At 36.3% G+C, this 27,946-nt stretch overlaps 1 protein-coding gene across 3 annotated transcripts; it reads left to right on the forward strand.

The window, feature by feature from the left end:
* Positions 1 to 1,823: 1,823 nt before the first annotated feature.
* Positions 1,824 to 27,946, forward strand: LOC140137402 (uncharacterized). Of its 3 annotated transcripts, none has more exons than XM_072159047.1 (3): positions 1,824 to 2,140; positions 22,674 to 22,853; positions 24,715 to 27,946. In XM_072159047.1, the coding sequence occupies exons 1-3, from the start codon at positions 2,077 to 2,079 to the stop codon at positions 25,071 to 25,073; spliced, it is 603 nt and encodes a 200-aa protein (XP_072015148.1). In that variant the 5' UTR covers positions 1,824 to 2,076; the 3' UTR covers positions 25,074 to 27,946. The 3 variants fall into 3 exon arrangements, with proteins under 3 accessions (XP_072015148.1, XP_072015149.1, XP_072015147.1); XM_072159048.1 differs by lacking the exons at positions 22,674 to 22,853; positions 24,715 to 27,946 and adding exons at positions 4,716 to 4,895; positions 5,873 to 6,522 and having other exon boundaries at positions 1,852 to 2,140; XM_072159046.1 differs by lacking the exon at positions 1,824 to 2,140 and adding an exon at positions 16,148 to 16,329.

Genomic DNA, 27,946 nt, shown 5'->3' on the forward strand with positions numbered 1-27,946 from the left:
ATAGTTACTTCATAAACACTTTCATCTGCATTAGATAGTTACTTCGTCAACCTTTATTAGCAGTCGATTAGGTAGCTACTTCATCAACCTTTATTAGCAAATTATAGATAGCTACTTCATCAACGCCTTTATCAGAAGTAGATAGCTACTTCATCAACACCTTTATCAGCATTAGATAGCTACTTCATCAACACCTTTATCAGCAGTAGATAGCTACTTCATCAACACCTTTATCAGCAGTAGATAGTTACTTCATAAACACTTTCATCTGCATTAGATAGTTACTTCGTCAACCTTTATTAGCAGTCGATTAGGTAGCTACTTCATCAACCTTTATTAGCAAATTATAGATAGCTACTTCATCAACGCCTTTATCAGAAGTAGATAGCTACTTCATCAACACCTTTATCAGCATTAGATAGCTACTTCATCAACACCTTTATCAGCAGTAGATGGCTACATCATCAACACTTTTATCAGCAGTAGATAGCTACTTCATCAACACCTTTATCAGCAGTAGATAGCTACATCATCAACACCTTTATCAGCAGTAGATAGTTACTTCATCAACCGTGATCTGCAGTAGATAGCTACTTCATCAACACCTTTATCAGCAATAGATAGTTACCGTATTTCATCAACACCTTTATCAGCAGTAGATAGTTCCTTTATCAACACCTTTATCAGCAGTAGATAGCTACTTCATGAACACCTTTATCAGCAGTAGATAGCTACTTCATCAACTTTCATCAGTAGTAGATACTTACTTCAACCTTGATCAGAAGTAGATAGCTACTCCATCGACACCCTTATTGGTCAATGCATTTCTACAAATTTACCAAAAATTCCGATTTTAATCATTTATTAATATTATATTTTGATGAATCCAAATCTGTGAAAATATTGGATCCAAAACATAATAATGATAAAATTGGATGCTTTATACCAACTATTTATGGGTCTCGCTAAAGTTTTATATGTTAATAACCCACAATTTCGGCTGATTGTTTTGCATACCATTTTTTACATAGGAAACAATAGAAAGATTCAATGGGCTTTAAATTGTATTGCCTTGTTAGCTGTGTAACAAAATACCTGAGATATGACAAACTATTTTTTATTTAAAATGGTTTTGCACGGGGGAAATGTTGTGACCATTTTGATCAAAATCGGAGCATTTTCAATATTTGACCACTATGGGGTCAAAAAAAACCGGGCAAAAAGCAAACGAAAAGCAACAAAATTAAAAATCAAACTTTGAAATATGCATAATCGGCTAGATTGGTTTTATGTAAATTATGCACCTTTCTGCGCGATTCTTTGACTTTTAGCATAGCGTTCTGGGGACCTCGTAAAAATGCTTTGTAGAAACAAATACTGTTGCAATTAGTTTAAAATAAAATAATTACCATGCCTGGGCTCTAATTCACCGGTAGCCAATGCAGTTCAAGCATGACGGACGTGTTGTGTGTAGATTTCTTAGCTGAAGAACAGATCATACTTATACACTAGCATGACTAGCAATCAGAACTAACAATAATATGAATATTTAAATATATAACTTATGATTATTCAAATATATCGTGTGAATATTCAAATTATCTTATAAATATTCAATAATATAAAATGTTTTGAAGAAAATTCAGAAAATTTTCAAAATATGTTTTCCAAAATTGTTCAGATTATTTTCAAATTTGCCCATGCACCCTTTAATTGATTTTTTAAAGGGTTATAAAAATAAAGTCCTCACCGACTTGGAAATTCCAGTCCATCCTCCTGCTGAAAAGGTTTTTTCGTCGCCTTAGACAGTTGAAATCAAAATTGAAAATTCAAATTGGTTCTCACACGAACAGACGACCTTTTTGGCTCTTGTTTGACTCACCCTGTTATTTACGCTTAACCGCTCCGGATCTCCTACATGTACATTTTAATACAGTACAGCAAATACAGACATCATTGTTATTAACATACCTACCCGTACAGGCAATCAAATTCAAGTCAGAATTCTTTTGCATTATACAAAGCCTAATTATTAAATAAGGAAAATTTAAAATCCCGCTTTTAAAAAGAGGCAAGATGGCCGCATCGGAGGCGCAGTTTGTTTTTGGCTTCGTGGGATTTGTTACTCTTGCTGTTTTAGGTGAGTATTTTTGTATTTGTTTTGCAAATGTAGGTAATTCATGTCTAGTATATATCTTTCTGCGAATTGCTCTTCGGAATTGGTTTTTTCTGGATAGATATATAGCGCATTTTTGTTAAAGAGGCCTGATAATCATTATTGGGGGCCTCATTTACATTACATTTATTGACCGCTCCACAAAGAACGTATCCCCGAACTGAATGTATCACTTTACAAAATAATACAGGCCTACATAAAAAAAAATATGTAAGCTGATTTGCAAAATATAAACTAGGGGCCTATACATGTACAAAGCAGCATATTAGAATGATATCAAGAATTTGACATCCATGGATGTGTTTTGTCTCCCTTTAAAGTTAGGCTACGTTTTGAACAGCTATAATAACAACACTATAATATTATTAATAATAATAAGCTATAATATACGTAAGTTGGTACATACGCTAATACTATTATTAAATGCATGTATTGCTGCACGAATCGTATCTGACCTTGAACTTACATGAGCTTACATGCTTCATGTTCAATGTTGGACTAAGAAAATGGCGGAATTAATTTCATACTGGGATGGGCTGGTCGAGGCGCGGAACGCTGAGGGGGTGGGTGCGAGAGCTAGGTTGAGCACAGAAGCTTTAGAAATGCATAGAATTTACATGAATTGTACAATGAATTATGAATTATAGGGCCCCTACCTTATAAAAAATATGAATTTACCCTAAAATTAGGTATTTTAGGCCTACCCTAAAATTATAAATTTGACCCTTAAATGATGAATTTCACCGTAAAATTATGAATGTTACCCTAAGATATCAATTTTCCCTTAAATTATGGGGGGGGGCTAGGAACTTCGGTCCCCACCAAAATCATTGGAGGAGCCGTTCCCCAGCATCCCCCAGTTCCGGCCATATATTGCACACTTATCAATATGCCTTTTGTTTGAAGTAAATCGGTTTACAAAATATATCAATTTGTATTTTCTTTGCATATGTTGTTTTTAATCAATCAGTCAATCAAGTTAATGAACTAAAATGACTGAAAAGGGCAATTTTGCAACAACAAAAAAAAACCCATCAGGGTACAAGGTATCAAATTCCTAAACATGTGTAGATTTTATGTTCAAAAACGTGATGCAAGATAGTGTTTAGAAAAGTGTTTAATTTCTAAACACACTTTTTACAGTGTAAATTGATGTATTATAAACTTCGTATGAATGATTTAATACAAACAAAAGGCATATTGATCAATTTAGTTTGCCCTGCTCAATTTATATTTTGAAAACATGCTCAGAGCATTTCCGAATTTCCAGAAACATCCTCATAATTATACCGCCTTAAGGGGGTACTACACCCCTGGCCAATTTTGTGCCTATTGTTACATTTTTCTAAAACATTATAGCGTATTGGTGACATGTAAGATATGTATATTATAGGAGCAAGGACTTGAACTACTACACTGAAAATTCAGTGAGCAACTCAAGTAGTTATTGATTTATTGATCAAATAATTTGGTTTTCCCTCATTTTTGACTGTAACTCCACAACTGTTGTCTGTGTTGAAATAAAATTACCAGTAGTTATAGTCCTTGCCCCTATGATATACATATCTTACTTGTGACCAATGTGCTATAATTTTTTGTTAAAAATTCAAAAATAGGCACAAAATTGGGGGCAGGGGTATAGAAACCCCTTAATATGGCAGTAATTAGTCCGTCTTGAAGGACTGCGAATCAATGATGGTATGGATCACGATAAACGCTTCCTTAAACACCATGTTTAAGTTTTAAACATTGTTAGTGTTTAGAGTTAATCTAAAAGTGTTTACTTTAAACACTGAAAATCTTTAAAATTTAAACATGGTGCTTATAAGGAAGCGTTTATATCGTTAGTGTTTAACCGTTTATAACACTTTGGTGTGTTTAAGTATAAATTTTAGAGGACGGTTATTTGAAAAGGGAATGAAAGTGTTGGGTTTTATACTTTTGAATGTGTAATATGTATGAGTAGAGGTTTCTGAAAATACCAGTAATTTCTAGATAATGTGGAAATGAACTATTTTCAGTTGTTTAATAAACACGTTCATGTGTTTAAAAAGTGTTACAGAAACCTAAACATGTTTATTTGCAGTGTAGTAGTATATTCATTTTATTATCCGTTGTAAAAATCTCATTGTTAGGCATCGCAGCCCAATGTGTTCGCTCCTGTCATCGGTCCTGCTTCGGTGCTTGTATGAATTATTGACTAAAATAATCAAAGTTGATGGTAGAATGATCACAATTAGCAATGATATTTCATAAATTATAAATCGACCGAACATGGACGGTATACAGAATCGACAAATTTGGCCCCATTGCTATGTATTCTGTAGGGTCTCCCCGTCAGTCCGAAACACCGTCAGTCTGAACTAGTCCGAATTTTTATTAGGGTTAGGATAAGGGTTAGGCTTTAGGGTTAGCGTTAGAGCTTAAAATTCGGACTAGCGGTGGTTCGGACTGACGGGGTTTCAGATTGACGAGGTGTACCCATCATATCTCATCATGTGTCTTATTACCCTATCTTTAACTCTTCTGTAATCTATAGTGGTCGGTGATCGGTGCTACCAATGTACTACTGAGCACGACCGTTGGCTACCGCAGTGCCAGAAGATGGACAACTTTACTCTTGATTGTGTTAGAGACGTAGAACTTATCTATGGATTTAACAACACATGTCAGTCAGGAGATAGATACATAGACACTCGGTTGCAGTTTTTTCATAGCGGTAAGAACGGTAGATTGTTTGCGACATTTCTTCGACAGAAATTACCCGTATCGTCATGTTGTGTGTGTGTGTTGTTTTGTTGTTGTTTGTTTGTTTTTTTAATTTAGAGAAAACCTTCTGTTAATAAAATACTATGCTGAGCCACCAGCCTGGGTGGCTCACGCTCCAATAATTTCAGATGATTGAGCTCAGTAATACATCAAAGAATGTCTTCCAATTCATGAAAACAAATAGATAATCAGCTTATCAGATTAAAAGCTTAGAGGGAAGGTCTTGCTGCTCAGCGAGTGTTTGTAATTATCAGACGGTTTTCTCCAAATTCATTCTCTAATGTGTTTTTGCTACCCATCAGTATATAGGCCAAAATACACCCAAATTGGCCCTAACTGGGCGCTTTTAGGTGCACTTTTGAATGCGCCCACTCCATTGAAAACCCACCCATCGATAAACCAAAATCACTGAAATGGTATCTCCAAAACCGTGCAACATCCCCGTATACCTTCAACCAGGAAGAACCACCGACCGGTTGTGACCCATAGGTTTTTTGAGCAACATTTAGTTTAACTAAAATATATAATTTGGAGTGACACACTTCACAATAAAAGTATTGCATTTTACCAAATTTAGCAATTACCGGCTACAATTGTCAAATTATGAACTTAAATTTGGTCATAACATTTGCATATATATTCATTTATTTGCATAAACATGGGCCTAATAATTGCATTGATCCCTGCCCTGGGCCAGGATTAATGCCTATGACAGGCGTTTACAGCTATTGGGGAAATGTGCACAATTAAAGCGCGAAATTTAAACTCCACCCGGCTCCCTCCAAAACTGGGATGAAATGTTTATTTTGCCCACCCCTTCTGACGTAGAAAGCTGGCTGTGCCCTTGACTATGAAAGGAATTTATCGGTAGCTGTAAGTATTAGTCAGTATTATTGTCCAACATTTTACCATCTACTTATTGCACAGGCGGTGAATATAGGAGCACTGGAGTGTCGCCTAACTGTGTGACTGCTGACAATACCTGCGTCAGTGAGGAAACATTGTTGAGAAGATTCCAGCAGAAGGCTGATGGTGCTCGTTTTACCGATGAAGCCACCGGCGAGAAGATTATACCGGATTTAATTAATGGCACTATTTGCTACTGCCAAACATCTCCGTGTACGGAAGAAGGAATGACTCCATCAACACCTGACGGTGGTAGTCCTACTAGGGAAACCACCACACCCGTAGGAGATGCCGCTATTATTATACGCAGTTCCTATACAGTAATGATTATAAATGTGATTTTTGTAATTGTGGTAGGCTGTAACCTCGGGTTGTAACTACAACCGGATATCTGGGAAATTGGGACTTGGTTAAAGCCTTAATGTACAATCTTTTTTCAGAATATACTATTTTTTTTCAAAACCGATTTTTTTTGTTGTTGACATATTTGTAATACTTACACATGTTCCAACTTAAATCTATGAGCAAACTGTCAAATTCACCCTATTTGTAGTGAAACGGGATAATTTTCTGTTGGTCCGACATATTATCATAATTTTTCAGATTATAATAGATAATACATCGGAATCGGAACGGTCACAAATCGTAGTCTCCTACGAAGCCATTTGTTACGCTCCTCCACACATGTGGAGGGAGCGTAACCAAACTGGCTGCGTATATAGCAGACTAACTCTGAGGCCGCACTCGCCGTCCTAAGCCAAAACGTGCGAGATGAAGTTTATCATGTTTATGATGTTGTTTCTTTGCAAATTTCCAATGTTTTTCGCATCCAAATAATATTGGGAACTTTCATAATGATTATTGCATAACTATTTTATCATTTTGAAAGAAAAAAAGGAAAATCTCACAATTTAAAAAGATCTTACATTAAGGCTTTAAAAGCTTTTAAATACCTAAGGACGCCACAGTTCGTGGCATAGCTAAGGGGTACAAGGTGAAAGCTCCCCCGTTTAACACCCCCACTCCAGCAGCTAGCCGCATCACACACTCATAATCCCCTGAGCAATACTGCCTTTCTAATAACAACTTTGATTGGTTGATGACAAGAGATATTCAGTTGAATAGCCAATAAGAATACTGTTTAGAAAATATTTCACCCCATTCATTTTTAATGATGGCATTATTTCTACAAGATCACTGATTGGTTCAATAAATGAAACTACATCCATTCTGACCAATCGGCAGGTAGTTCTCATGGGAAAGCACCAAGTCGATTTTACTAGATTTCTAGTGAAATAAAATCGCACTAGATCCGAGTCAAATTTTACCAGATTTAAAGGGACTAGCCCATTCGTACAGGTGTTGTAAATGTAATTTTTGTAATTGTTTTGGATTGCAGGCCTAATTGGTATAATATCTAATCAAACGAGAATTTTGTCTATTCAAAATCACTTTTTTGTTGATCCCTGTAGAGAATGGCACGTCAACATGGGCGTCAATCCGGGGAAGGGGGCAGGGGGACGTGTGCCCCCCCCCACCTTTCGGCAAAATGACCTATTTTTTGTTCTTTTCAGACACTTTTGACAATTCAGGCTGATTGTCCCCCCCACACACACACATACACCCCCACACACATTTCAACTGAGCCGGATTGGCGCTATACGTAGACGTGTCAAACCATACGTATCTGAATTATTATGGCCAGAGGAATACATTGCAACAAGAATTGAGCAATTTTGAAATTTTACATCCCTGAAAATAGTTTGACCACGTTCCTCCCAAACAACATTTTTACATGCAGCAGATTCAGATTCAGCACACATTGACCTAAAACATCCTTCAGATCGTCGATCGTTATAGTTTCGGCCAATCTTGTGAATGGCTCAACCTTAACCTTGAAAACATCTTTAACTCTAAAAGTGGGCATTGAAAATTGGTCAAATAGCCATTTTTAAATATCGAAGTCATACGGGACCTCTATTTACAAAGTATAATATCGGTATGAATTCGACAGACAGCCGAATCCGGATTCGGCTTTTGGTAAAATTGGAGAACAAGGGATCAATGCTACACAATAGAGGACAGCATATCAATGTTTTAACGGAGATCAGATGATAACAGTGTAATAAGTAATCAAACGAGGGCGCCATACAGAGTTAGCTAACGATGCATCGCAGTATGGTCGACGATGTTAACCGTTAAAAAGTGATATGCTGCCTTCTATAGGCAAAGCACTGATCTCTTGTTCTGTAATTCAACGTAATGCATGCGTAATTTACCAAGAGCCGAATCCAGATTAGGCCGTCTGCTGAATTCATAAACGATATGCTAAACGTGCCTTTGAAAGTTATAATCTTGAATTAGAGGTGTATTCATGTTTATATATCTATTGATGCACTTCCCAGTGCCTTTGAGAAGTTCCATGAATCTGAAATTCACAACGATCACACAAGATGGTAACTATTCAAACAACATGAACAAGGAATCACAAGGTCCTTTCAGATCAGTTTATGCCAGATTTTGAACTTCTACTCTGGAACTCTCTTCTTGATCAAAAAATCAAACTCAATTATCATGATTATACACTTTCTAAATCAATGTAAAAATATTGAATATCATATTATAAATAAATACATGTAGCCCCAGCAAACACAAAACGTTTTCGACATCATTCGCAAAAGGTTATAAAAGGTTGTCAGAAAACGTTTAAATGTCGGGTTATATAAAGGGTATATTAAGAGTATAAAACATTTTCATAACATTAAAAAACATTTTTTGATAATCTACTGCTCAGCAAACAAAAATGTAATACAAAAAACGTTTAAATGTCGGGTTATATAAAGGGTATAAAAACGTTTTAATAACATTCCAAAAACATTCTTGAAAACTTGATACAAAACATTCTAAACAGAATGTTATTTTGGGGTTGAAAAAATATTTTGCGAACAATGTTTTCCCAAAATATTTGCAATAACGTTTTAAAAACGTTTTCATGACCTTTATATAACCCGACATTTAAATGTACTTAAAAGGTTTTCAAAATAACATTGTAAGAACATTTCTGTGTTTGCTGGGTTCAAATATTTTAACATAATGTTATTTAAGTATTGACAAAATATTTGGCAAAAATGTTTGCAAAAATAGTTTAAAATAACATTTTTTGAAAACATTAAAAAATATTGTTGTAGTGTGTTTTTCATACAAAACGTTTTAAAACGTTATCATGACCTTTATATAACCCGACATTTTAATGTTATTAAAACGTTTTTACCTAAACCAAAAGCCAAAATATAACTTATTTAAAACGAGTAGTGATTTTGTATCTTGTGTGTAATGGTGATGTTTCACTTCTTAAAAGATCAAACTCAATTATACATTTTCTAATCAATATACAAAAATATTTAATATCATATTATTAAAGCTATTATTAATAAATACATGTTTTGTGTCTTGTGTGATTTTGCAGTGAAATATTATGATGTCTTAAGGGATGGGGTATGAGAGCGTTTGGACAGTGTTTTTGTGGGACATTAGAGCACATCAGACATTGTCAGACATATCGAATTGCATTCTGAATACGAAGAATGTCCTTCTGATATCAAATAATTTTTGAAATTCGCAATGTAATACACATTTTATGGCAAATGATTAAAAATTGATATTTTTGATATTTAACAGTACTCGAAATAAACTTTATAAATCTGATGATTTATACTTAAAGTGTATGTAGGTGGGATGAAAAGCCGACGATCAATTGAAAATTTTGACCTTTCGGATCAGTCCATGTCAAAACAGATTGAGTGTACACCCACCCTCTTGGATTTTGCTCTCCTTTGGCTAAGGGGTACCTTTCATGGACCCCTAGGTGAGGTCACAAGAAAAAATTCAAATTCCATTTCGTTTGCGAATGGTGGGCCATCAAAGTTTGGCGACCATGGCCAAAATTGGGAATTTAAGGTGTCCAAATGACAAGCATGACAAGTGCTCTCTTTGAGGGGCATTTTCTTCTTAATTGAATCAGTTGTGACCCTCTTTTTGAATGTGGTCACTCACTGGCTGTGTCTGAAATGCCTAATGCCAAAAAAGATAGATTTCGGAATTTCGTTGGGATTTCAGGGGGGGTCAAAATCAGCACTTCGTACTGTTCAATCAAATTATCTTTGATTTTGAAAGACCCATGATAATGTCACAGTGCACTTATATGTCCTAATTATGTTCAGAATGGATTAACCATGTGCCAATGTCTATGAGCAATTCAAAATAAAATTCATTTCTAGACCCCCTACAGAATTTTAGGCCCCCTTAAAGTGGTTCAGCCACAAATGGCGCTTATAATCGGCAAATTTTGACCCTTAATAACTTTAGGTGTACACCAGATATGAATTTCTAGTCTTTTGTATCTGAAAGAATTTTAGTCTAATGTTACTAGGAACATAAGATTTGTTTTGTATTATTTGTGTTTTGATACTAAGTTGATGCTCCCAAAAATCCCAATTTTTGATAAATCATGCTAATGTACGGGTTATGGGTACAAAATGTCAATTTCAATATGCCCTTTTTTCTATTTTTGATCACTTTATAGCAAATTGTCTTATTTATCCTGTTATTTCAAGTTGCCCTAGAGTCAAATAATAAGAAAAAACTAATTTCTAATTATCTGTACGGATTTATATTTTCAAGGGGGGTCAAAATGGTGCTTCCTGGCAGCGATGCACATGCTAATTTAACTGTGCTATTTTTTCCAGGTTTTTTTTAATTCACTGCCATTTTTTTTAATTATCCTGACAATTCAAGGTGCTCTAATTGAGTCAAATAGTGAGAAAAACTAATTTGAAATCCTCTGTATGGATTTTCAAGGGGATCAAAATGGCACTTCCAGCCACTATTCGCATACATGCAAAGTACAAGTATCTAAAGTCTGCACAAAAAGAAACTCAGCTGTTATAAACACGCTTATAGCTTCAGAACTAATAATTGTTTCCACAATATTTCAACATAAAAAGAAGGATGAATTATTTATGCGCATTTTGATACCAAATTTGTCAAATTTTGTTCAATATTAACAACACAGTCAGTGACAGTAGTGCTTTTGAAGAAAAATATCCCAATTTAAAAGTTGCAGTTTACATCGATCAATGGTTACTATGCCAGTACGGTAGCACGTAAAGCCCGCCATTATCTTCACACTTATTTCAAATCAATACAAATACCTGCAACTTTTTAATTCGGGTATATTTCTTTCAAAACACTGCTGTATTATTAATATTGAACAAAAGTGGACAGACAAATTGGGTATGAAAATGCGAGTAAATAAACCATCCTTCTTTTTGTGTTGAAATATTGAGAAAACAATTATTAGTTCTGAAGCTATAAGCGTGTTTATAACAGCTGAGTTCATTTTGTGCAGACTTTATGTGTACTAAGTGCACATTTCGGTATGCTCTCTTTCTGTGGTGTTTGTTTGTTTTACAATTGTCGCTATTCGCAATAAGGACGCCGCCAGCGGTTTGCGACGTAATCGTGATGTATCATGGGAAATGGTGGGGATGAAAGTCCGCGCAATACGAATATTACCATGCTATTACATAGGAACACGTGACAATATTTTTTAGTTTGTCAAAATAAAGGTGTTACACGCGAATCGATACTCAATAATACTTAATAATGTGATTTGAAATGTGCACAATTAATTTTTTCCTCTATCGATTTGCGTGTAATACCGTTATATTGACAAACTAAAAAATATTGTCACGTGTTCCTATGTAATAGCATGGTAATATTCGTATTGCGCGGACTTGGATGTCGACCTTTTCCCATGATACATCACGATTTTCCCATGATACGTCACGATTACATCGCAAACCGCTGGCGGCGCCCTTATTGCGAATAGCGAGAATTGTTTCCATTTATCCTGACTTTCCACCAAGTTACTCTTAAATCAATTTTAAACAAGAGAAAAGAAGATTGCAACCCTGTACAATGTTTTCCAAGGGAGTCAAAATGGCTTGTATGACCCATGGTTTGCGCAATTGCATGCATAATCATTGTGGCTGGATGTGTCATTTTGACACCCTTGAAAAGCCATACAGTGGTGCTAAAGCTTTATTTTTGTTATATTTTAAGTAAATAGAAACACTTGTAAACAATTATCAAACACTTAAAAGGAGCATCTTGAAATGGGTATGAAGTGCCATGATATTACCAGTTCTTTGCAAAGTTACTAAATTGTACATTGTTGCCACATGCACAAATGCTACTGTTTTGACCCTCTTGAAAATCCATACAGATGATTCCAAATTGGTTTTTTCTCGTTATTTGACACAAGAGCAACTTGAAATGTCAGAATATTTAAGAAAATTGCAATAAAATTGTAAAACATCACACTGATGGGTACCACAACCTGTACTTTGCATGTGCATCGTTGCCAGGAAGTGCCTTTTTGACCCCCTTAAAAATCCATACAGAGGATTAGAAATTGGTTTTTTCTTATTATTAATGCTAAAGAGCAACTTGTAATATCAGGATAAATAAGACAATTGGCTATAAAATGATCAAAAATTAAAAAAATGTCATACTAAAATTGGCATTCTGTACCCGTATCCTGTATGTTAGGCAAAAATGACTATTTTTGAACGCGTCAACTTGAATTGTTTGGTTCTCTATGTCTGTCTGCTTATGTGCATAGTGATTTTCATCACTTGTTCCAGTTCACTTTTGTATTCCTATTGATCCGTGTTGTTTTTGCAGGTTTAACACTTCTGTGGGCCTTAGAATTGGTAATTTTTGGCTATCAAACTTTACCTACTTCTATGTTGTTTTTTGTCCCCCTCTGCATATACCGTCTAGTCTGTATTTTGTTTCCCCACATCAAGGTGGTATACCTTGCACTCCTTCTTTTCAGTTGTTCGTTATTCACGGTATCCTCTTGTATCATTTATTGATCCTTGATGTGTTTTGTGTCCTCGTCCGTTGGATTCACCATTACCCACTTTTTTCAGCAGTAGATAGTTGCTTCATCAACACCTTCATCAGCAGTAGATAGTTACTTCATCAACACCTTTATCAACAGTAGATAGTTACTTCATCAACTTTCATCAGTAGTAGATACTTACTTCAATCTTTATCAGAAGTAGATATAGGTACTCCCTTATTGGTCAACACGTGCATTTCTACAAATATATTCCGATTTTAGTCATTATTATGTTTTGATGAATCCAAATTGGACCCAAAACATAATTATGATGAAATTGGGCGCTTTACGCCCAATATTTATTGGTCTCATCAGGAGTTTTAAAATATTTTTGTAAATATTTCAAAACTCATAGCTCGACAAATAGAGTAATATGAATTTTTAGTAGTATCGGTAATAGTTACTTCATCAACTTTCATCAGTAGTAGATACTTACTTCAACCTTTATCAAAAGTAGATAAGTACTCAATCAACACCCTTATAATTGAATACATGAATACAAAACCCACCCAAGTCCATGGGAAGTGATTTTGAGAGAAAAACATGTGTATCATTTTAATTCCGTCAGTTAGATTTACCTGGTCAATATGGTAAGTTTTACGTGCAAATGAGTGGATTAACCTGTATTAGGTATGACGATTAGCATTTCAGGGACTTCGTGGGGTTCATTTTAAATTTTGGACTTGGGTGGTTTTTTGAATCATATACAAAGACAACAATATTAGAATGAGATTACCACTAGTAAGATAATACAAAATAAAGCACAAAGGTATGTATAATGTTGATAAGCATTCTGCCATGTAATATAAACCACACACTTAATTTTATTAAACCAATTTTTTTTTCAAAAGTCACTCTCTAGCAATGAATGTGTTACAAGTGAACTTTTATACATACTGGATTTCAATCAATGTACTACAGGACTCAAATCATGGAATTGGGTGATTCTTTCATACATGCTATTTTTCACATGCTCAATAGCTCTCAATAGACACAGAGAATGAATTTGAGTTGTTCTTTCATACATATGACAGGCCTATGTATAGCAACAATTTCCCATGCTAAACTCAATTTGGCCAAAGTATGGACTTGGGTGGGTTTTGTATTCATATATTCAATTGGTCATCACATGAATAGGCCTACTTGTCCTCCATCCTTCACACCCGTCATTCTGGATATTCTTTGCGCTCTACTGCTGCCACCTGCCTTTCCATTCCAAGATCCCCAAGTTGGCTGGCTGGTGCATGGTGACAGAGCATTCTCCATCATTGCCCCTGTTCTATGGAATGGCTTGCCTTCCCACATTCGTGACTCTCCCAATGTCCAAACTTTCAAAAAGAACCTAAAAACTCACCTTTTCACCTAAATTATGTTTCCGCCCTCTTGCATTTTTTCTTTTTCCATAGCGCTTTGTTTCTTCATTTAAAAAGCGCTCTCTAAATCTGTGTATTATATTATTATGTATTATTATTATTATTTTATTAATACGAATTGATTCAGCTAATTGGCAGAGAAGGCGTCGAAAAAAGTCATAGACGAAGTGGAATGATCTTGACTGCAATGTCTTGAAAAAAAAAATCAGAAAATTTTCAAAATATGTTTTCCAAAATTGTTCAGATGAAGCTGGTCATTGATTTTTAATAATAATAATAATAATAATAATACGACTCTTATATAGCGCTTTACACCGAAGTCCCTTAGCGCTTAAAACATGAATAAACAAATGACAAACAATACCTACACAATACAACCTACAAACAATTTATGCATGTGATATAAATGAACAAAGTAAAACATGAGATAAATCAATTGTCACAAAATGCTAGAGTAAACAAATGTGTTTTTAAGGAAGATTTAAATTGTACAAGAGTCTTAGAGTTTTTTACATTATATGGTAAAATGTTCCAAAGTTCAGGAGCAGCGAAATAAAAAGATCTCTGTCCATATGAAATAGTAGCAACTGATGTAGAGACGAGATAGCATTTTGAGGATGATCGTAGATTTCGAGGAGGTTTGTATTCCTGAATCAAATCAGCAAGGTAGTCTGGAGCAAGTCCATGAAAACATTTATAAGCGAGGAGAAGAATTTTATACATAATACGATATTTGACAGGAAGCCAGTGAAGTTTTTGCAGTACAGGAGTGATGTGATCATGGAAGCAAGTACGCGAAACAAGTCTAGCAGCAGAATTTTGAATTCGTTGAAGCTTTGAGATGAGAGAGTCAGGAAGGCCATATAAAAAGGCTGTTGCACCGATCAAGATGACATGTGATAAAAGCATGAACTAAAGTTTCAGTTGATTTTTCATCCAGATAATTTCGAATGCGACCAATTTTGTACAGAGAAAAGGAGGCAGAGCGACATATATTATTGATGTAAAGATCCATGCTGAGATCATCTGCAACAATGACTCCCAGATTACGGGCAGATTTCACAGGTTCTACTGGTACACTTGCAATATTCACAGAAGATAAGGAAGATGATTTTCTGAACTTCGATGTGAATTGTGAAGGACCTCTGTTTTATCTTCGTTTAGCTTCAAGTCATTTGCAGTAGACCATGCTTTTATATCAGTGATGCAGCGTTCAAGTTTGGGAATGAGAGACGCATAATCATCCTGTTTCAAAATGACATATACTTGTGTATCATCGGCGTAAATCATCCTACCAAGACCATGAGAATCTATTATGTCCTCAAGAGGAGAAGTATACATTGTAAATGACAATGGGCCGATGACAGAGCCTTGTGGTACTCCTTCAAATGGTGTATGCGGTTTGGAAACAGAGTCATTAATTACAATTGATTGAGAACGATTATTGAAGTAAGAAGTGAACCAAGTTAAAACAGAGTCAGAAATTCCATATCTTTTGACAAGTCGATCAAGAAAAATTTTGTGATTTATAGTGTCAAAAGCAGCGGAGTATTCAAGAAGAATGAGCACGGCTTCATTACCTTTATCAGTAGCAAGTAGTAGATCATTGTAAACACGGAGTAATGCCGTTTCGGTACTGTAGCCGGGCCTGTATGCCGATTGCATTTTTCCGCGAAGATTTTCACTTACAAGATACTCCTGTATTTGAGATGCACAGGCTCTCTCAATTGTTTTTAAGGGTCATTTAGCCTCTTCGAGAAAAAGAAAATCCCCACCGCCTGCTGAAAAGGGTTTTTTTTGTCGCCTTAGACAGTTGAAATCAAAAATTCAAATTGGTTCTCACACGAACAGACGACCTTTTATGCACTTTGTTTGACGGTTTTGACTCACCCTGTTTAAATCATACGCTTAACCGCTCATACAGACATCATTGTTATTAACATACGTGTTTTTCATACACAGGCAATTAAACTCGAGAACTCTTTGGCATAATAATTTATAGGCCTATACATAACCTAATTATTAAATTAGGAAAATTTAAAATCCCGCTTATAAAAGAGGCAAGATGGCCGCATCGGAGGCGCAGTTTAGGTTTATTTTTGGCTTCGTGGGATTTGTCACTCTTTCTGTTTTAGGTGAGTATTTTTGTATTTGTTTTGCAAATGTAGGTAATTCATGTCTAGTATATATCTTTTTTGCGAATTGCGCCTCGGAATAGGATTTCCCTGCCCTGGTAAGATAGCGCATTTTTGTTAATCGCTGATATAGGCTAGGCCTGATAATATTACATTGGGGCCTCTTTTACATTACATTTATTGACCGCTCCAAAAAGAACGTATCCCCGCACTGAATGTATCACTTTACAAAATAATACGGGCCTATAAATATGTAAGCTGATTTGCAAAATAACTATACAAAGCAGCATATATTATCTAGAATAACATCAATAATTTGGCATGGATGTGTTTTGCCTACGTTTTGAACAGCTATAATAATATTAAACAACACTATAATATTAAATATAATAATAATAATATACGTAAGTTGGTACATACGCTAATATTATTATTACCAAACACCTTATACGCGAAAGGCAGGCTGCTTTCTCTCCAGAGCGACCCTTGTTGTGGAAGTTTTACAGGAACAGAGTTCAACGCTCCATTGTTGCCGACAAGAACGAATACTACTATAATAGGGTTCAAAGGCTAAAAAAGGCTAGTCCAGCAAGCTGGTATAGAGAAATACGTGTGATGACCACCAACAACAAGTCCCAAACTTGCATACAGCCTCCTCCTGAGACTGATCCAACAAATGCTAAGGCTGTTTCAAACTCGATCAATGAGCATTTTGTCTCTGTTGCTAGGGACATAAGACCGTTAAATGTTGAGGAATTGCCCGCATTTCTCCCAGCTAAAGCATCTGTGCCTGAAATATATCCCTGGGAGGTATGTGAAAAACTCAAAAAGAACAAAGCTGGAGGTCCTGATGGAGTTTCAGCCACTATTATTCGCGAGTTTGCTTATGAGATCAGTGATCCTCTCTGTTGTATATTGAACACATCTTTTAATGAGGGAATTGTACCACCCCAGTGGAAACAAGCTATTGTTGTCCCAATCCCTAAGTCTAGCCCTCCTGTTTGGAACCAACTCCGTCCTGTCTCTTTGACAGACCATTTTGCCAAAGTGGCGGAATCATACATTATTGGGTGGCTAATGGAGGACATTGAGCCTCAAATTGATAGTAATCAATTTGGAAACAGAAAGAAATATTCCACCTCTCATTATCTTGTTAGACTTGTAGATAATATTTTGTCTCACGCTGAAAATACTAAAAGCATGTCCAGAGTTACAATAACAGATTTTAGTAAGGCGTTTGATCGCGTGGATCACAACATTGCTATTCCAAAATTAATTCAAATGGGAGCCAGATCTTGCATAATCCCCTGGATTTGTAATTTTCTCTCAGAGAGGTCTCAGTGTGTTAGATATCAAGACTGCCTTTCTGCATGGCTCAATCTTACAGGGGGTGTACCCCAGGGCACACTTACAGGCCCTGCCACATTTGTTTGTCAGGTTAATGACGCTGCTCAAACTACAGATGAGAACAAACTGGTGCTTAAATACGTTGATGATCTCACTATTGTTGAGAACACCTTTGTCAATCAAAGATCTAGTATCCAGGATAATTTGAATCTATTTGATCAATGGGCTAACATCAATAAGATGACATTAAACCCCAAAAAATGCATGTTCATGGATATTAATTTTGTCATACTCAATCAGATCATCAAACACTGACACTTGCTGGTGTCGAATTGCAATCTACTGATTGTGTCAAAATTTTGGGTGTGAAGATAACTCAGGATCTTAAATGGGATGTGCACACTACAGATGTCATCAAAAGAGCTACAGGGCGTTTGTTCATGCTCACCACGCTGAAGCGGTTCGGTCTAGATCTGGATGACCTTAAAACCATCTACATAGGCTTTATAAGACCGCTTGTTGAGTACGCTGTTCCAGCGTGGCATCCAGGTTTGACCGAGCAGCAGCATTACGCCCTGGAGCGCGTCCAAAAACGGGCATGCAAAATCATGCTGGGCTTCAAATACACATCTTATCAAGATGCTCTAGAACTTTGCAAATTGACTGAGCTGAGATCACGTCGCGATCAAATCTGTCTTAAGTTTGCCAACAAACTCCTGGAGCATCCTGACTTCCGTATCTGGCTTCCAGGTTACAGGAAGGAGACTGGTAGGAACCTGCGAAACGCTAACCACCTGTCTTTACCCAAGGTGCGCACTCAAAGATACGCGCGTAGTCCCATCCCATACATGGTTCAGCTGTGGAACAAGGATGCTTCAGGAGCAGGTCAATAATTTCTTGCTAGCTTCTTTGCAGTTATATATAGTTTGTATGTGATTTCGTTTTGGATTTCATGCTGTTGTAAGATATATTTAGTGTTTTGTTGTTGCCAATTTCTTTGTAGCATGTATGTAATTCAGCCTTTTGGCTGCCATATGCATTGTTGTAATAAACCTTGAATAATAAATACATGCATGTATTGCTGCATGAATCGTATATGACCTTGAACTTGCATGTTTCATGTTCAATGTTAGAAAAGAAAATGGCGGAATTAATTTCATACTGGGATGGGCTGGTCGAGGCGCGGAACGCTGCCAGGGGGTGGGTGCGAGAGCTAGGTTGAGAAATGAATGGATTTTACATGAATTGTACGAATTATGAATTATGCCGTTATAAAAAAAATATGAATTTACCCTAAAAATATTTATTTTACCCTAAAATTATGAATTTTACCCTGATATTTTAAGTTTCCCTTAAATTATGGGGGGGGGGGGGGTCTAGGGAACTTGGCCCCACTAAAATTATTGGAGGAACCGTGCCCCCAGCCCCCCCCCCCCCCCGGTTCCGGCCATTGCACACTTATTGTCTTTTGTTTGAAGTAAATCGGTTTACAAAATATATCAATTTATATTTTCTTTGCATATTGTTGTTTTTAATCAACAGTCAATCAAGTTAGCCTAATGAACTAAAATGACTGAAATGATAAGGGATAATTCGCTAATGTAATTTTTGCCAATATTTTGCTTAAAAAAACCCATCATGCTACATGGCATCAAATTCTTAAACATGTGTAGATTTTATGTTCAAAAACGTGATGCAAGATAGTGTTTAGAAAAGTGTTTTTAAAATTTCTAAACACACTTTTTACAGTGTAAATTGATGTATTATAAAATTCGTATGAATGATTTAAGGGATCTAGAATGAGCATTTATGACGTTTCGACAGTATTTGTGTGGGACATGAGAGCACCTCAGACGTATCGAATTGCATTCTGAATACGAAGCATGTCTTTCTGATATCAAATAATTTTCATTTTTTGAAATTCACGATGTAATACAAATTTTATGACAAATTATTAAAATTTGATATTTTTCAAATTTTGGATATATAACAGTCCTCGAAATAAATTTTATAAATCTAATGATATATTCTTAAAGTGTATGTAGCTGGGAGGAAAAGCCGACGATCAATTGAAAATTTTGACCTTTTATATTGAAGATATGGACTTTTGTCCAAAAAGACCTATTTTTTGTGTGTGTTTTGGGAAAAAAATCCATATCTTCAATACGAAAGGTCAAAATTTTCAATTGATCGTCGGCTTTTCATCCCACCTACATACACTCTAAGTATAAATCATCAGATTTATAAAGTTTACTTCAAGTACTGTTAAATATCAAAAATATCAATTTTTAATGATTTGCCATAAAATGTGTATTACATTCCGAATTTCAAATAATCAAAATTATTTGATATCAGAAGGATATTCTTCGTATTCAGAATGCAATTCGATATGTCTGATGTGCTCTAATGCCCAACAATAAATAGGCCTACTGTCCAAACGTTCATACCCCACCCCTTAATACAAACAAAAGGCATATTGATCAATTTAGTTTGCCCTACTCAATTTATATTTTGAAAACATGCTCAGAGCATTTCCAAATTTCCAGAAACATCCTCATAATTATACCGCCTTAAGGGGGTACTACACCCCTGGCCAATTTTGTGCCTATTGTTACATTTTTCTAAAACATTATAGCGTATTGGTGACATGTAAGATATGTATATTATAGGAGCAAGGACTTGAACTACTACACTGAAAATTCAGTGAGCAACTCAAGAAGTTATTGATTTATTGATCAAATAATTTTGTTTTCCCTCATTTTTGACTGTAACTCCATAACTGTTGTCTGTGTTGAAATAAAATTACCAGTAGTTATAGTCCGTGCCCCTATGATATACACATCTTACTTGTGACCAATATGCTATAAATTTTGAGAAAAATTGGGCAGGGATGTAGTACCCCCTATGGGCAGTAGGCCTAATTAGTCCGTCTTGAAGGACTGCGAATCAATGATCATGGATCACGATAAACGCTTCCTTAAACACCATGTTTAAGTTTTAAACATTGTTAGTGTTTAGAGTTAATCTAAAAGTGTTTACTTTAAACACTGAAAATGTTTAAAATTTAAACATGGTGCTTATAAGGAAGCGTTTATATCGTTAGTGTTTAACCGTTTATAACACTTTGGTGTGTTTAAGTATAAATTTTAGAGGGAATGAAAGTGTTGGGTTTTATATTTTTGAATGTGTAATATGTATGAGTAGAGGTTTCTGAAAATACCAGTAATTTCTAGATAATGTGGAAATGAACTATTTTCAGTTGTTTAATAAACACGTTCATGTGTTTAAAAAGTGTTACAGAAACCTAAACATGTTTATTTGCAGTGTAGTAGTATATTCATTTTATTATCCGTTGTAAAAATCTCATTGTTAGGCATCGCAGCCCAATGTGTTCGCTCCTGTCATCGGTATGCTTCGGTGCTTGTATTAACGAATTATTGACTAAAATAATCAAAGTTGATGGTAGAATGATCACAATTAGCAATGATATTTCATAAATTATAGATCGACCGAACATGGACGGTATACAGAATCGACAAATTTGGCCCCATTGCTATGTATTCTGTAAGGGGTCTCCCCGTCAGTCTGAACTAGTCCGAATTTTTATTAGGGTTAGGATAAGGGTTAGGCTTTAGGGTTAGCGTTAGAGCTTAAAATTCGGACTAGCGGTGGTTCGGACTGACGGGGTTTCAGATTGACGAGGTGTACCCAGTCAGCTACCTGCACAACCGATTCTTTTGTTCTGCAAGGCTCACTCAGTCATTTAATGAGGCAATACAAACGATCGAAATTGGTGTTGAAATGAGCAAAATTTTGAGTTACACCTTTTCAGTGTAAAATTTTTTTTCTCAGCCAAATGAAAAGCAATAATTTTCATTTTTTCAGTAAATGGCTGGAAAAACTATAATGCTTGATACTGATTTTTTTAAAATCCTGGTGTTAAACTTAGGCCTGAAATTCAGTCATTTAGTGTAAGATATTCGATTTTTATAGGCTTCAGCTCGGCCCGCGAGCTTTTTCTTGGATCAACCTTTTAGCTTTTCAAAGTAATATAGTTCGCTAATGAAGGATTTTCCCCAACTTTCTAAAGCACATCACCGTGAGCTATATATCATAGTTTTGTCAGAATTTCCGTTTTGATTTCACCATCTTTCACTGTCGGCTGAAAAAATTTCTAAATCAACACGTGAAATCTAAAGGCTAGTACTAGCATTGTGGATCGATATCCCTGGGTTTAATAGGAATACCGGCATGGCTATAGTGTTGCCAGAACTTCAATATAGCAAAGAAATTCCCAGACCTATAGCGCTCCTACTGATCATGTTTAACCAGAACACCCAATTGGGGATTTAATCGCTGGTCGGGCAATTTGCTTTCAATGAAAAATTGACCTGGATAACAACAAAGGAAATATCGACTATTTCTGCTGGTTGCTCTCGAGATAAAAGTACTCACCATTGCCTACTTTTACTTAGTTTGACATTTTCGGACCATGAATGGAAAAAGGGTAAAACAAAAACGGAAATTCTGACAAAACTATAACATATAGACCCACACGATGTGCTTTACAGAGGTGGGAAATATCTTTCTTTAGCAAACTATGTTAGTTTGAGACGCTAAAACATGAATTCCGTAAAAAGCTCGCAGGCGAATTCAAGGCCTATAAAAATCAAAAATATCACACTAAAAGACACAATTTGATGCTTAATTTTAACACCAGGATTTTAAAAAAATGTATATCCAAGCACCAAGTTTTTAACTGACATTACTGAAGAAAAAAAAATATTGCTTTATATTTGACCGAGAAAATTAATTTCATAGCAAAAAGGTGTATCTCTGAATTGTGCTGATTTTTACATGTATCGATCGACTTTTAGCGCGACTAAGCATTTCTAAAGAATTGGTTGTCCAGGCGGCAGACTGTACCCCCGGGCTGTACCCATCATATCTCATCATGTGTCTTATTACCCTATCTTTAACTCTTCTGTAATCTATAGTGGTCGGTGACCGGTGCTACCAATGTACTACTGAGCACGACCGTTGGCCACCGCAGTGCCAGAAGATGGACAACTTTACTCTTGATTGTGTTAGAGACGTAGAACTTATCTATGGATTTAACAACACATGTCAGTCAGGAGATAGATACATAGACACTCGGTTGCAGTTTTTTCATAGCGGTAAGAACGGTAGATTGTTTGCGACATTTCTTCGACAGAAATTACCCGTATCGTCATGTTGTGTGTGTGTGTGTGTGTGTGTGTGTGTGTGTGTGTTTGTTTGTTTGTTTGTTTGTTTGTTTTTTTTAATTTAGAAAACCTTCTGTTAATAAAATACTATGCTGAGCCACCAGCCTGGGTGGCTCACGCTCCAATAATTTCAGATGATTGAGCTCAGTAATACATCAAAGAATGTCTTCCAATTCATGAAAACAAATGGATAATCAGCTTATCAGATTAAAAGCTTAGAGGGAAGGTCTTGCTGCTCAGCGAGTGTTTGTAATTATCAGACGGTCTCCAAATTCATTCTCTAATGTGTTTTTGCTACCCATCAGTATAATAGGCCAAAATACACCCAAATTGGCCCTTATTGGGCGCTTTTAGGTGCACTTTTGACCAAATGCGCCCACTCCATTGAAAACCCACCCATCGATAAACCAAAATCACTGAAATGGTATCTCCAAAACCGTGCAACATCCCCGTAAACCTTCAACCAGGAAGAACCACCGACCGGTTGTGACCCATAGGTTTTTTGAGCAACATTTAGTTTAACTAAAATATATAATTTGGAGTGACACACTTCACAATTTCTGTTAAAAGTATTGCATTTGACCAAATTTAGCAATTACCGGCTACAATTGTCAAATTATGAACTTAAATTTGGTCATAACATTTGCATATATGTGACCCCTCGGCACAACTGAGCCCTGAAGTCGCCAATCATCATTTTTGAGATATTCAACCAAAATATTTTGCTTGAAATTAGCTTTAAAATGATGTATATCATGTCTATAGTACTTGACACTAAGTAGTTAAAAATCAATAAAACAGTCAATAAATCCTTTGTTTCCTATTGTTTATTGTTAAGTTCGATGGAGCATATCTCAATAGTGGCACTGGCGACATCCGGGCTCAGTTGTGCCGAGGGGTCACATATATTCATTTATTTGCATAAACATGTCCCTAATTGCATTGATCCCTGCCCTGGGCCAGGATTAATGCCTATGACAGGCGTTTACAGCCATTGGGGAAATGTGCACAATTTAAGCGCGAAAATTTAAACTCCCCCGGCTCCCACCAAAACTGGGATGAAATGTTTATTTTGCCCACCCCTTCTGACGTAGAAAGCTGGCTGTGCCCTTGACTATGAAAGGAATTTATCGGTAGCTGTAAGTATTAGTCAGTATTATTGTCCAACATTGTATGTACGAGGGGGTATCAAAAGTTTTAGAAATCGCCCAGAAGTGAAAGAGCTATATCAATGAAATTTTGTCAGTGCAATCACTGGTCCTTATGTACATTATGGTCCAAAAATGGTCTCATAGGTATGTTTACTTTTTTTACAGGTGGCACTAGATGCCAGTAACCCGCTGCCCCAGTTACTGCGCATAAACTGCAAGATTGAGAAAATTGAGGTAAGCAGCATTATTAAGATCCTGCTTTTGAAGGGTTGCAGTGCCTAGAAAATTGATGATGAAATGAAAGTTATCTTCGGTGGTGATTGTGATATGTCACTGTCGCTTTTTTGTAAGGAATTTTTATTTCATCACAGATTTTCTGGGCACTGTAACCCTTAAAATGAAACTTAATCATGCTGCATGCCTCAATTTTCTCCATTTTGCTGGTTATGCGGTTACATAGGCAGGTAGTGACATCTAGCTCCTGTAAAAAAAGTAAACATACTTATGAGACCATTTTTGCACCATAGTGTACATAAGGACCAGTGATTGCACTGACAAAATTTCATTTATATAGCTCTTTCACTTCTGTGCGATTTCTAAAACTTTTTGATACCCCCTCGTACCATCTACTTATTGCACAGGCGGTGAAGCCAGGACCACTGGAGTGAGGCCTAAATGTGTGACTGCTGACATTACCTGCGTCAGTGAGGAAACATTGTTGAGAAGATTCCAGGAGGAGGCTGATGGTACTCGTTTTACCGTTGAAGCCACCGGCGAGAAGATTATACCCGATTTGATTAATGGAACTGTTTGCTACTGCCAAACATCGCCGTGTACGGAAGAAGGCATGATTCCATCAACACCTGACGGTGGTGGTCCTACTAGGGAAACCACCACACCCGTAGGAGATGCCGCTATTATTATACGCAGTTCCTATACAGTAATGATTATAAGTGTGATTTTTGTAATTGTTGTATTGGGCTGTAATCTCGGGTTGTAACTACAACTTGATATCTGGGATATTGGGACTTGGTTAAACCCTTAATGTACCATATTTTTTTTCAGAATATACCTTTATTTTTTTTGACATTTGTAATACTTACACATGTTCCAACTTAAATCTATGAGCAAACTGTCAAATTCACCCTATTTGTAGTGAAACGGGATAATTTTCTGTTGGTCCGACATATTATCATAATTTTTCAGATTATGATAGATAATACATCGGAACGGTCACAAATCGTAGTCTCCTACGAAGCCATTTGGTTACGCTCCCTCCACACATGTGGAGGGAGCGTAACCAAACTGGCTGCGTATAGCAGACTAACTCTGAGGCCGCACTCGCCGTCCTAAGCCAAAAAGTGCGAGATGAAGTTTATGATGTTGTTTCTTTGCAAATTTCCAATGTTTTTCGCATCCAAATATATTGGGAACTTTCATAATGATTATTGCATATTAACTATTTTATCATTTTGAAAGAAAAAAAGGAAAATCTCACACTTTAAAAAGATCGTACATTAAGGCTTTAAAAGCTTTTAAATACCTAAGGACGCCACAGTTCGTGGCATAGCTAAGGGGTACAAGGTGAAAGCTACCCCGTTTAACACCCCACTCCAGCAGCTAGCCGCACACACTCTTAATCCCCTGAGCAAGACTGCCTTTCTTACAACAACTTTGATTGGTTGATGACAAGAGATATTCAGTTGAATAGTCAATAAGAATACTGTTTAGAAAATATTTCACCCCATTCATTTTTAATGATGGCATTATTTTTACAAGATCACTGATTGGTTCAATAAATGAAACTACATCCATTCTGACCAATCGGCAGGTAGTTCTCATGGGAAAGCACCAAGTCGATTTTACTAGATTTCTAGTGAAATAAAATCGCACTAGATCCGAGTCAAATTTTACCAGATTCTAGACACATTTTCGGTAAATTTTGGATCGGAAATCTAGTCTATCCACTAGATAATTAAGAGCGTGGACTGCTTGCTAGTTTGCAGAATTTTTTACATTTTTTTAATCGTCAATGCTTCCCCTTTTAAGAGTCACCTTGACTCCCTTTGGAAAAAATCATGGCTAAGCCATTTGCTAATCACTAGTGGAAATTTAAAATGAGAAAAATTTCAAATCGATGCGAATTTGACAAAATTATTAATTTCTATGAAATTTTCTCAACGTGGCAACCACCTGTGAGAAAAAGACATGTTGTTGACACGAGAACTACCTGCCGATTGGTCAAAAAGAAGTTTTCATTATCAATTGGACCAATCAGCAACATTGTTAGAATAATTTCGTACACCATGTAAAAAAATTAGTGTGAATTATTTGCAAAGCTCTATTCTGATTGGTGATTAAAGTGAAGATATCACATTATTGAGCAATCAGTGGCAATGTTAGATCGACAGACAGTGCTCAGGGGGTTAATTTGTATTTCTCATTCATTTGGATGAGAAAATTTCAATTCTCATAGTTTTATCCAATTCTCATCGCTTTGAAAGAATTCTCATTTAAAATGTCCACTATCAGTAGTGATACAGTAGGGAAGCACGGTGGCCTAATGGTTAAGGAGTTGTTCTATGGGTTAAGGCAAATTTCAATTCTTGTTTTGTCCAATTCTCATCGCTTTGAAAGAATTATCATTTTAAATGTCCACTATACAGTAGTAATACAGTAGGGAAGCACGGTGGCCTAATGGTTAAGGAGTTCAGTGTTCTATATGGGTTAAGGCACGAGCTTCATAATCGAAAGGTTGCGGGTTCGAGCCCCACCATTGTCAGTGTGTTGCGTCCTTGAGCAAGATAGCTTAATTTTCTCAATTGCTTCACTCCATCCAGGTGTAAATGGGGAGCTGCTGGGGGTAATCACAATCTAAGTCGCTGAGAGTACCTGCGCATCTGCTGCGGATTCAATGAAGCGGAAATGATTTTGATATATCCTAATGGCAGCGGAATAACTGTTGAAGTGTGCTGATAGTTAGGTCATGCTTAGATGAAAGCGCACGTTAAATCACCAACATTTATTATTATTATTTTTCTTTTTTAATCATGACTATGCCACTTGTAGGCTACAAGCGGATTGGGCTATTACATTTAAAATCTACACTACCCCTGTAGAAGATATAGCTAAAGTCTTCCACAGGGAGTATAAGCTTCGAATAGAATAGACAATTGGGAAACTTCCATTTGAAATACTCACTCCAATTGTCAAAGGTATAGGTAAAGTCACAATACAGTGGTAGAATGGGTTTCAAAATGATTAACTCTGACCAATTACATTTGAAAAACATGCTCCCTCTGTGGGAGATATTTTTTAAATCTTCCACAGGGCCAGGGTAAGTCTTAAAGGGAATGGCCCATTCGTACAGGTATTGTAAATGTAATAATTGTTTTGGATTGCAGGAAGCGGGAATTCTGTCTATTCAAAATCACTCATTTTTGTTGCTCCCTGTAGAGAATGACACGTCAACATGGGCGTCAACCCGGGGAGGGCAGGGGGACGTGTGCCCCCCACACCTTTCGGCAAAATGACCTATTTTTTGTTCTTTTCAGCCACTTTTTGACATTTCAGACCGATTGTTCCCCCCCACATTTCAAGCCGGATTGGCGCTATACGTAGATGTGTCAAACCATACGTATCTGAATTATTATGGCCAGAGGAATACATTGCAACACGAATTGAGCAATTTTGAAATTTCACATCCCTGAAAATAGTTTGACCACGTTCCTCCCAAACAACATTTTTACATGCAGCAGATTCGGATTCAGCACACATTGACCTAAAACATTTTTCAGATCGTTTATAGTTTCGGCCAATGTTGTGAATGGTTCAACCTTAACCGTGAAAACATCTCGTCGGCAGAGTGCTACA

The sequence above is a fragment of the Amphiura filiformis genome, chromosome 17 (genome assembly GCF_039555335.1).
Source record: "Amphiura filiformis chromosome 17, Afil_fr2py, whole genome shotgun sequence".
Classification (NCBI taxonomy): Eukaryota; Metazoa; Echinodermata; class Ophiuroidea; order Amphilepidida; family Amphiuridae; genus Amphiura; species Amphiura filiformis.

Bases quoted from the DNA above. Each gene is read 5' to 3' on its own strand.
- LOC140137402 (XM_072159046.1), top strand. From the start codon at position 16,260: ATGGCCGCATCGGAGGCGCAGTTTAGGTTTATTTTTGGCTTCGTGGGA. The intron at 16,330-22,673 runs GTGAGTATTTTT...TGTAATCTATAG, and splicing joins TGTCACTCTTTCTGTTTTAG to TGGTCGGTGACCGGTGCTAC. The intron at 22,854-24,714 runs GTAAGAACGGTA...CTTATTGCACAG, and splicing joins GTTGCAGTTTTTTCATAGCG to GCGGTGAAGCCAGGACCACT.